This window comes from Limulus polyphemus, unplaced genomic scaffold, assembly GCF_000517525.1.
Source record: "Limulus polyphemus unplaced genomic scaffold, Limulus_polyphemus-2.1.2 Scaffold30, whole genome shotgun sequence".
Classification (NCBI taxonomy): domain Eukaryota; kingdom Metazoa; phylum Arthropoda; class Merostomata; order Xiphosura; family Limulidae; genus Limulus; species Limulus polyphemus.
This window is the reverse complement of record NW_013665640.1, coordinates 775,194-787,289: the sequence shown is the minus strand read 5'-3', so window position 1 is coordinate 787,289 and position 12,096 is coordinate 775,194. Positions and strand designations below refer to the sequence as shown.

The following is a 12,096-nucleotide window of genomic DNA, read 5'->3' as shown; positions in this document are numbered from 1 at the left end:
TGTGAGGGGGGCTTCGAACCCCGCGACCCACAGATTGCGAGTCGAGCGCCCTAACCACCTGGCTATGCCGGGCCTCATTATCATAGTAAGAATATCATCAATAATACGTATATATCATAAAAATTGCTCCAAAAATAAAAATGTCATCACTTATGAAGTTAAAAAGTAAAATAATAATATATTTTTACTTATTATTGCACATGCAATTCACTTTATAAAGATACCACACCGCGTTTCCTAAACAAACTCCTCACGAGTAAATAAACTGGTAACTTTTCCAAGTCAAAATCAATTGAACAGGACAAATTTATAACTTTTAATCCTCTCTTAAGCTTTCGGTTATCAGATTGATTACGTAAAGCAGAGCGTTGCCTGAAAGCTAATGTCGACCCCTGCTATTTCCTACGACGCTAGGAATCTTTTGAAGTCCTAGAATCTAGAAACCAGGTAGCCTGAAGATAACGTAAGCAAAACTTAGTTGAGTGCCGTTTATCTCTGCTAATGTTACTGCGATGCGGATTAATCATAGATGTGGAGTAATACTAAATGATTTTTCTCAAATTAAACTGAGGTTAAAACAAGCCCAATAAAAATTGCACTTAAGTATGTTGCAGTTTTCTAAATAACCGTTATATTGATTCAACACTTTCATCAAGAACAACTAACGAATGAAACGTAAACAGGCTATGTCACAATGTTTCCAGAAGTATAAAAAGAAAATGCTCATGCATAAGCGAATTCCATGTATTATACCTCAAAAATGAAAATTACTGATGCAAATCTAAATCTAAGTATTCAAATCCTAGTTGTACGTGTTTGCCGAGTTAAATATACACTCTTTTTTTCTAAAAGCTAGAAAATTAACGTTTATATTTACATTCAGAATGTAGTATAAGCTAAACATGTTCAAAAAAGATTCATTTCTTAAGACACTTATCTGACACTTTATTGAGACCCACTAATTACCCTTTTCTGCAGCTGAGACTCGAAGATATGTTAGAAAGTGTCTTATTAGATTATAGTCAATTATTTCAGGATAATAGTGTGAAATTGGTTCACAAATGTTGACAAATGACTGCATTAATGAATACAACTTCCAAGTTCGATCTTCGGATACTCAATGGGACTGTGGACTGCTTATTGCGCTGACCAAATAAAATGACTCAAATTGGTGTCTTATTCACCGAATCAATGTCCAGAAATATGATCGTAGTGAACAATTGCATCGCCGTCTTGGATATGCATCACTGCTGGGTTGATCGCTGAATGTTTATCGCTTTTATAAGGAAATCAAAATACTCAATTAAAACCACTAAAAAGTTCCACAAACTATTACATGATTTTCAGCAGCTTCCACTATCAGAAAACATGAAAAGCGTTGAATGACTCATATGTTTTTTTTTCGTATTTTTACTTTGCCATAAGTAAAAAAAAGTGAGGTGAAACACGATTCATTAGACCACATAACACGTGTCCAGTTATTTACTGATTTTAGATTACACTTTAAACCCCACTGAAGCTATGCTTTCCTCATTACCTCTGAGATAAACAGAGGTATCTATCGATTCTATAGATACTTGTTATAATACCATTTGCAAGTTGTGGTTGAGTGAGTCTTAATCACATTTAAACGAATGAGCTTACTGTGACACAATATGAAGACTGTTCTTTTCACCAGTTTCTCAACAACAGTTGACACCCATATTTTCTCTTAGTAGCAGACATTTTTTCCCTTTCATTTGCCATAGTGAGTGGACTGGTAATAAATATTTGAAAATATCAAAAACATATTGAACGTTAAATAGTTGCACAGTATATGAAATTTATTACAAACAAGACATATCCCTAAAAACTATACGTTTAGATAGCCTGTGCCTCGTTTTTTATTAAATCATATTTAATGTGCAACTATTTAAAGCTGCATATGTTTTAATATTCTATCTATGCACAAGTGCCGTTTAGCTTATTTAATGAATATTTGTTTTACAGCAGGTGGAAAAATCTTTGTTAATCATTGTCCTCTTAGAAAGGTACCCACTACCATTACCTTTTGAAAGTTGGAGGAACTCTTGTCCTTACCTATTTTTATTTTGCAGTTTAATAATGATATAAATACACTTTAGAATTTAAACGGCTCGAGCTAAATATGTATATAAGGCCACGTGTGTTCCAAAAGTTTATGCACCTGTCCATGATCTTTAGATGATAAAACAAGATTAAAAAAACACGCTATATGATGTTCATCAAAGACCCACATAATTAAAACTTAGTGTTGCAACTCAGTAAGCAAGGACCTTACTATTTTTCTGATTTGGCTGTTAATGACTGTCAAAATTAAATATTTCATTCCTCAAACAGGCAGAACTGGGCCATGTTCAAGAAATCTGTCTTAAGACACTTCTTTCCACTCACTTTCTATCTGGTGTCAGTCAGACTCTTCTCCCTCTTGCAGAGCAGCCTGCTTTTCCTATTCTCCGTGAAACTGATATTATCTGACTTAGTAGTCTCTTGGTGTTTATATACTTTTCTTCGGTCGATTTTTCTGGTAGGACTAGTCCAGCCAATGATTTAGCTATTTATCAACAACGTAGCTTGAGTTTTTTGTTATGTTTATTTTGCATGTGAAACATAAGTTCTTATACTATTTAACCATTGTAGTAAGTAGTATAACTTGTTGCTTTTTCAAAGCATCACGTTTAGGGGAGAAGGTAATTCAACCAGATTTACCTGGCTTTCAATATATGCATTAATATTTCCATTGAATAAACTTATTCCTTGCCTTGTCAGTGTCTTTCTTCGCTCCTTTCTCTCTTGTACACCCACCTTCCCTTATTATCATATTTGGCAGAGACACTCCCTCTATTCCTGAATATTTGTGTGTTCGTGATGGTGCAGGATGGCAGATTGTACGTCATGTGTCAACAGAGAAGCAAATTTTACACCCCAGAATCCTCAGTTCAGAACTTAGATTCAGCTAATTAAACTCTCTAGTGTCGACTAACATATCATCATTAAGTAGATTTCTTAAAGTATCTAAAATATTTTGATGATCTGAAAGATTATTAACACAACATTCACATACGATCAATTACAAAATAGCTAATCAAAAACTGACGGGAGTGGATTTTTCTTAACACACTTAACCACATGATAAAGCTCTTATCTGACACACCTACAACGATATCAAGAAAATCCATGCCTCTGCACAGATCCCGAAGTTACCATAAACAGTTAGACATATAAATTACCTCATTCAGTTTCAACTCATAATCTAAATATGAAGCCATCTGCTATAGGGACAAGACAGCTTACCACAGCGAGAGGTTACCATGGAGTAAACGATAGTCTTTGTCCGCTATGATATCCTAATTAGTTTTATGCCCTCATCCAGTAAAATCCACTTATCAAGCTGACTGAAAAGACGAATATTTCTATTGTTTTAATATTTAGCTGCGAACTGCCAACTGTTTTCCCAGCCATTTAGCCTGTCCACTTTAAACACAGTTCAGACATCTAGCGTATCCTGATTTCCATACATGGCTTTTAAGGCTAAAACTGTTTGAATTGTTCGAATGATAATTCTTCGACCTGTCGTTTTAGGATTGCATTCATTTTATTTCGCTTTACCTGGCTGTGTTTTCAGCTAGATGCTGTGTAAATTAGATCCACGTGTTGAGAAAGGAGACCATAATCCGCTTTCTTGAAAACCTTCCAGTGTTTCTACGTTGTTTACCACGCCACCTTTCGGTAGTATATATATTTACTAAAACTACATTATTAGATAGCCCAGTAATCTAACTGTGTTTTAGAAATCCAAGAACCATTAAAGAGCAACAGTCATGTTAAACCTACAAGGCAATTTTTATACCATGCAAAATGTATTAAGTATTTGACAAGGTGACCGAAACCAGTATCTCCTTTCTGATGGTAAAATAATTACTTGCCAAAATACACAATAAAATGGCCCACAATCTCATAGAGCTTTCGACAAACTTGGCTTCTAGGAGATGACATTGTCTATGCTACGTTTCTTGCGTGAGTTGTCCCACTGACAATCAAAGTCAATAGCCAGCTTGGACTCGGTAGATTAAATCTGTTTCAGTTTCGACATTACTGTGTTTCAACTTCTAGTCAGTTCCATTAGCAACAAATAGGGTCCTACTAAAGGAAATGATGAAACTCGTGCCATATTTTATAAGAAGAATAGCAAACATGTATCATTTGTTTTGCGTTGTTCTTTTTTTTGGCAATGGTTGTGATGAGAAACTCTAATTAATGCATTGCCTGCTATATCTTTAGTTTGGCAATTACTTTTCTATGTAATTATCTCTAACCTTAACTAAGGCGTCCCACGCCATAACACTTGTTAATTCGTAAACGAACGATAAAATATAAGACTATATGTTGTAACTCAACCGGGCTTTGAAGTTGATATATTTATTGATATCAGCAGCCTTATGTTTTTTGAAAGAAATGTATTTTCAACTAACTACTATTTGCTTCAGACCATCAACAGTCTAATTGCACTCCCCTAGATGTTTCTTTTGGCGACCCTATACAAGCTGCAGTTATGCTCGTTTGCTTTCAAGGTTTTTTATTGAATTTTACACAAAACTACAAGAGAACTATTTGCGATAGTGGTCCCTAAATTTGAATCGATGGTCAACATCACTCATCGCCAATTTTTAGGCAACTCTAATCGAATAGTAGCACAGACACTCTTATAACTCATACATACCGCCCCAAGGTGAGAAGCGCAACTTTTTATCTATTTTATTTGTGGGTGTAAAGGGATGATAACCAGGGATCCTTGGGCCACAGTCCGACACGTTAACCATTGGGTCACGCTCAGGCCTGCTTTTAAGATTGACAGTATATATCAATATATTAGCATCCCACAGAACAAATGAAATAACAATATATTTATTTTTTAGATCAGTTTCAGATAATAATATTTCGATATGGTTTAGTTGGGTTTATTGCTAAGTGCAAATCTACAGAATGAATTAGCTGTGCTCTGTTTTCTATGGGCATCGAAGTACGCAGACATACAGAGGAGTCACTGAGTGGGGGGCTCATTCGATATTCATTGCACTACATTTCCACTTCACTTTCATTAATAAATGCTCTTATTCCAATGTTTGACGGTGGAATGATATCCACACACTCACCGGGACACCATGGTACTTAGGACACTCAACTCACAACCTGTGGGTCACTGGTTAGAGTTCCTTCGCCGAATATGTTTGCCCTTTCATCCGTGAGGGTGTTATAACGTAACGATCAATCACATTATTCGTTGGTAAAAGAGTAGCCAAAGGGTCGGTAATGGTTGGTGTTGACTATCTGCCTTCTTTCTTACAGACGGCTAGCGTAGATAGCATTCGAGTAGGTTTGCGTGAAATTTAACAAACACATTTTTCGAGTATAAACCACAACTCACAATTGATTTTATGTGCTTACAAAATGAAATGTTCTAATGTCATTTCTATTAATAATATTATATCTTATAGTGAATTGATCTTTGGCTCTCTTTCTTTGTACGATTTTAGAGTATCGCTTTGTTTTATAATCATTTTTCTAGTGCTTGATGCGTCAGGTAAACCTAGCGGTGGACTGCTCAGTGGAACGCTGACATCATTTGGGTCATACGATGAATGCATAAATGTCATTGTCAACGAATGGAACAAAGTTTCGAACAAGACTGAAGTGTATTTTACAGGCCAATACTGCACTGTGGATATTAGGCCTCCACTTCCTCCGAAACCTCATTACTACACAGTTCACCACAGGTTGGAAATGTTCGAAAACTCGTCAGACTCCTTCAAGGTAGGAGAGAAAATCAGAATATTCGTATATAAAAAGATAGATCGTTTGATTATAAAAAAATTATAAAATCATCCAAAGTAAAATGTATTTGAAACTGTGCTGTTTAAGGTCATCAAAATTGTACTTTCCTTCATTACGAGTAAATGACCATTTAAATCTGGTGAAAGAATGTCCACATCCAGAAAGTGCTTATTTTGGATTGCCTCCCCAGTGGCACAGCGGAATGTCTGCGGACTTACAACGCTAAAAACCGGTTTTAGATACATGTTTTGGGCAGAGCACAGATAGCCCATTGTGTGGCTTTGTGATTAATTACAAACAAATAATACTTTTGAATATCATGAATTAAGCTATAAAATATTTTATTAGGTCTGAATTCCTCGTCATTGAGCTTAACAAATTGGTAAGAGCTAAAATTACTCAAAAATTGTTATTCTTGATTAATCATGCAATGGCTTCTGCTATATAAATTGACATGTTTTATTTTTCCAACAACATGCAAGATCTGTTCTAGATTATTAAAACAAAAGTAGCGTTAACTTGAAAGGAGCTCTTAGGCTGGCCATTTTATCAGCTTTCGTTATTATTCTACTAGATTCTGGCAGATGTCAGCAACAGAGCTCATGTTTTCTATTTTCTGTCGCTACGATTGGGACTCTGTATTCCATCAACATGTTCAGCAAGAGATCTGGAACAATTTGCCCAAAAACGTAAGTTTCACTTGCAGTAAACAACCTACATTTTTATCATTACCTTCCTGCCGCTATCATAAAAGGTTTCTTGTTTGCTTCTTCGGCCTTCAATATTATTTTGTTTTTCGCACTTGTTTTATTGACTGTTCCATTAAACGTTTTATAAACTGTTAAATATTCTGTAAATTTTTTTGATCTGTCTAGGTAGCGCTCTGTTCATTCATATCAAAATATTTATATCATTTAACTTTATTTTAGTCTATTTCGAAACATGTGTGTTTAATTCATGTTATTTTTATATAAAGAGTCGACTGTAGTTTATATTTATTATATTCAACCTTTCTTTCTTATATATATATTACTTAAATAACGTAAATCTATTTTACCACAACATTCCTAACTTACCTGCTTTCTAACTGTGTTCAAATGTTCGAAGGTATGCACGAATGTTTTACGTAGAGGTTTAATTGTGCGTTATAAGAGCCACGATTCACAACCAATGTTTTCTTTAGAACCACATCCTCCATCATTGATTATGGTCAGCATGAAGATTATACACAATACCTATTGCCTGACATATGGTATTTTTTACTGTAACAAGCTTCTACAATGGGCTTTGGAGTCAATTTTAGACTTCACAACTTGATAAACTTTCCACAGATTTTCTACTTCATATAGACGTCAACTTCCAAGACCAAATTCAAGCAAAACAAAGACTTAATAGCTCATCTTAGCTGCATTTGAGGACTTGATAGGTATGTGAACAAACTAGAATCCTGGGTTACACTCTCTTCGGTCTGTATTTTTCTCACAAAAGAAGGCATTTATTTCAGTTTGTGGCTGAAACCTCGTAGTCTTTTGGTTTGTTAATATTTATCAATTGAACTTCAAATCATTATTTATGATCTTTTTAATGGTACTAGGAGACATGACCAGCTTCATTGTAAGGATTTTTGGTGTCAACGTGCTCTTTTCATAACCATATTCTCAGTATGCGGATGACATGCTGCTCCCGGTTGGTTTTGGCATGATTCAAAAATTCACTTACTCTCCTATGCGAGATTTTTCATCTCTATAGATAACATTGAAAACTCTCCCGTGTTTAGCAGTTTTCCTGTATTAACCTGTATTAATATTTTTATTTCGAAAGGGCTTTGACAACGCTTCATTCATAACTGTAGACTTGACAGCTAGGCACTGTCGAATGTTCGGGAATATAGTCACCAAATAAGACATCCGTTGAGCCAGCGCCATAGCATGTACCTATGATGTCAACCCAGTGCATTCGCATATGTCTATTGTTTTTAAACAACAGCTTAATCCTCTATAACCTATATGAGAAATTTAGATGAAGCAGTGCAAAGCAATTTTCACATTTCGTATTCGCTTTTGAGGTTCTGAGATTGAGCATTGAGTAACTGATATTCATTCAAATAAGTTCTGTATTTTTATTCTTTAATCTAGCTAAGTTTTTATGACTGTATTTGAAAGCTTATATTGACTATTGTTTAAACCAAAAAAAACATTATTATTTATTTTCTTTCATGTGGTACACAGTGGTAGAAGATTATGGATTTTTAGTGTCTGTTGCTCACTGTGAAATATATGAACCTATGCACGTGAACAATGCACAAATTGCAGTGATGTAAGTACAAATAAAACATATTCTTCATATTATAGAACATTTATTGTTGTTATTTTCCAATCACAACATTTGATATTTCTACCTAATTTCTTTTCAATAATAATTTCCACCTAGTTGTTTAATATTAAGTAATTATGGTCATGAAATAAATATTTAAAAATGTAACTTTACATTTAACAATATAATTATATATTCCCCCAGATACATCAAATTAGTCAATACTGTATTGTGTTATTTGTTAAAAAGTATGATATCAGTTATTAAGATCAAAGATTTAATAAAACGTATCAATGAATATGATCCATAGATATCAAAATATAATATATCCTATTTATTTTAGCTCCGTGATCAGTCTTATCGCTTTCTTTGTCTTCGCTGCTACGATCTTCGATATTCTTTGCCGATTTTGTTTTGGCAAAAAAGCTAAAGAAAACAAAAAACCTCCAGGTACGATATGATTTGCGATCTAGTTAGAAATAGTTGGATAATTAAATTAGCTTTTATTTTTAAGTTTGGAGAGAGCTGATTGGTAAAGTACATTTTTAAGTTAATAAATATGTTGAATAAAGGTGTCTTCAGGTTGGGCAACAATTACATTTTTGGTTTCTACAACCATTTAAGTGCGATTATGTCTTATATGATATCAAACAAATTGCATTTCGCACAACAGCAAAATGGCAATGTTCGTGATCTTACTAAGCAAAAACTAGTCTTCCAAAAGTAAAATAATGTGGTATGTTTTGGAGGTATTGAAGCGTGCTTGGAAGGACTGGAAATTGATAACCTTAGATCATGATCGTGTTGATATCCTTTAGTTCTTTAATATCTTAGAGTTGGTCTAAATTAGATAGAATTTATTTTAAACTTCTCTAAACAGCGGTTTCATGGTATTTTTGTAATAAAACCAGAGGCAGTTTATATCACCGTTGTATGTTGATAGTCCTTAGGATGTGTGTATAGATTACACAGACCTGTGAATTTAAACTTCATAAAAGTTGTTTTGGTTTTAATAACGGGCTTTCTATAATTCAGCTACGTAGATTTCGAAAATAATATTCACTTTTTCTATCGCATAAGGATATTTTACAAATATGGAAGAAACGAAACTCTTACTTAGATCAAATTATTAGTTCGTTTACCACAATGAACATTTATTATTATGTTTGGGTTCTAGAACGAACGATAAGACTCTCACGTCGCGATTGGTCTAGAGAAATCTTTAGCCAGTAGTTGTCAACATTTTAAGCATAACAAAATATGACCCGATTTCAATGACAATGAATCACTTATGTAAAAGTACATATGACGTTTTGTGAAAAATGTATACGTGATGGAGAAAATTGGATATCATTTTCTTATTCAGCGTAAAGGAATTACTGGAGAACATGTAAAATTTTCAAGACAATAAAACCATCGCAGGCCTGTGTTATCACTGTAACTTTTAAATTTCATGACTCATTACATCTTAATCTGGGCATAACATTATAACAGTGTTACTTTTTCGTTTTATGTCCCTTTGATTTTTAAGCTGCAGATGTATTATAATACTATTTTTACATTTCATGTCTCGTTAGCTTTTAATCTGTACGTAAATTGTAATATTACTTTTTGTTTTATGCCCCTTTAATTTTTAAATTGCACGTAGTTTAGCAGTGTTACTTTTTTGTCTCGTTAACTGGTAATTGCTTATTACTTTGAGAATTCATCTACAGTAGTCTTTTCTTGAAATAACGATATAATTTTTTACCTACAATTAAGGAAGTACTTTTACATTAGGTTGTGTAAGTACATATACATATAATTACATAAACACGTGTGGAAAAGCCGTTTGGCTGTAAATATCTTAGCAAAAGTTGAAGAAAAGATAAAAGAAAAACTGTTTACGTCCTCAGACCTTGAAAATCTCTCTGCGACTATTTCTACATTTTATAACAAAAATATATTTTTAGAACTGTTTGTTGCACTACTTAAAAACATAATAATAACGTAATAGTAAGTGCATCAACGTGCACTCAGATGTTCCAGTTAGGTAGATTTTATTTTTTTTATTGAAGCAATTTAATTTTTTCATTCAGGTGCTTTTAAAAAAATCGTTCTGGCTTTTTCTGCGTACACCAACATCGGGAAGCTTTTGGACACCAGAACATCATTGGAAGGCCTACTATCTCTTCACGGAATTCGGTTTGTTAGTATGGTATGGATTATCTGTGGTAATATCTTCCTCAGCATGAAGTACCAAATCTTTCGTGAGTGTTCCTCTTTCACTTTTACGTTTGAAAAAATATGCTGCTTGTAATATGTCTTTTCTCTTAAACGTCTCTTTTCGTCATTCAGTAATATTTCGGTTTTTGTTTAGTCTGACGTTACGGTCTCTCATGAAAATAATCAGTCTCGGTCTTCTTTGGGGTTTGATCAAAGAAACTTCACGTGAAAACATAACTTCTTCGTTAATTACTCAACTACAGCTTCAATTTAAAAATCAGGCGATGAATAAATTTGAAACTTATTTCTTGATTTGTTGGGTTTATACTAACAGGTCACCGGAGACTTGTAAATTATAGACTGGTAAATTTTTAATTTATGTATATTATTTACATGTGCATCCCAATTTCACTTGCTAACTCAATTACTATATTAGGCTTAGTAATTCTGTATTAAAAAGTGAAGTTTTTGTATTCAGCAGCCAAATTCAAAACTGTAAATTAAATATGTGTTTTGGTTTGGAATTTGTATTTTCGTTAAGCTTCAAACTATTCTATTTAATAACTTTATTATGTTTCTGTTTTTTGTTTTTGTTTTGTTGTTGTTGTTGTTGCTATTATTTCTTTGGTAAATTTTTCTTAACCGTGTATTAAGCGAACAAACCTCTCTCCTCTCATTTTCCATAAAACATTGGTAAGATAGGAGTTAAGTCTATTATAGATAAAACAAAGTTAGATGCTTCTTAACCATCATAGAAATACATGTTTATGAATTAGCTGCGGTATTCATTAACACTAAGCGTATATAAATACACATGTGGTGGCTGCAATGCCACTTACATTGGCAAAACTATACGCCAATTACACCTGCGAGCCTGCGGCCATGTGGGAGTATCAAGTAGAACTGGTAAAAAACCACTAAGCTTTGACATTGAAGTGATGATTCGTACTCTTTTTTGTCCTTACTAATTATCAGGTCCTTTGATTTTGTAGTGAAAGAAAAGCATAGAAGATGCATTTTTCCCCCTTTTTTTGTTATAAACTAAGCATATATCAAATAAAATTACCATATTCATAAATACATGGTGCGATTCTTGTGATTCTAGCGCCTTCTAGACTCAGTTGTGTCGATTAATTGGAAGTGGATATAATGAACATGTTAGTTTAGTTTTAAATAACGGTGAATGACAGATTAAAAACAATTCAATGATCCAGTAGCCAGTTGTTAAATCCTAGCTGACTGCGTCAGACGTAATGATATTAATGATGAATTAGTTTTCTAAAATACTGTGACACAAGAACATAGATCTGAAGAAGAAACACACTGTACGCATATATTATTAAGTCACGAAATAGCGACCCACAAAGTAAATAAAGAAATTTTCAAAGATCCCACTATCAAACACTAAAGTCCCCTTTGACGAAATTCGCCATGTATTTTCTACAGATTACCTAACATTTTTTTTTATATTGCACATAAGAGGTTTACAATTACAACAATAGTTAATTCAATGCAGGATATTTTTGTACCTATTTTATATGTTTCCAGGATTATCATGGTTCTCGAATCTTATATGAATTAGGTATTTCAACTAGCCTAACACTGAGTTGAAATTTTGCTTGTTAGTTAAAGTATCTAATGGAAAAAAAGTTATCAAAATTAAAGTGCTGTTTCAATAATTCTTTCCGTTTTCCTACTTCGTATTTTTATTTATTTTTTATTTGTTTC

The 12,096-nt window shown here is 33.5% G+C and overlaps 1 protein-coding gene across 1 annotated transcript in view; it reads left to right on the top strand.

Annotated features, from left to right (window-relative positions):
* The window catches only part of LOC106459774 (nose resistant to fluoxetine protein 6-like), a 24,692-nt gene that overhangs the window by 3,268 nt on the left and 9,328 nt on the right, over nt 1–12,096 (top strand). Inside the window, exons 2-6 of the mRNA XM_022386712.1 lie at nt 5,585–5,829; nt 6,425–6,539; nt 8,079–8,166; nt 8,507–8,613; nt 10,242–10,412. Of these exons, the coding sequence (XP_022242420.1) occupies nt 5,585–5,829; nt 6,425–6,539; nt 8,079–8,166; nt 8,507–8,613; nt 10,242–10,412 (726 nt within the window). The remainder of the gene's footprint in view (nt 1–5,584; nt 5,830–6,424; nt 6,540–8,078; nt 8,167–8,506; nt 8,614–10,241; nt 10,413–12,096) is intronic.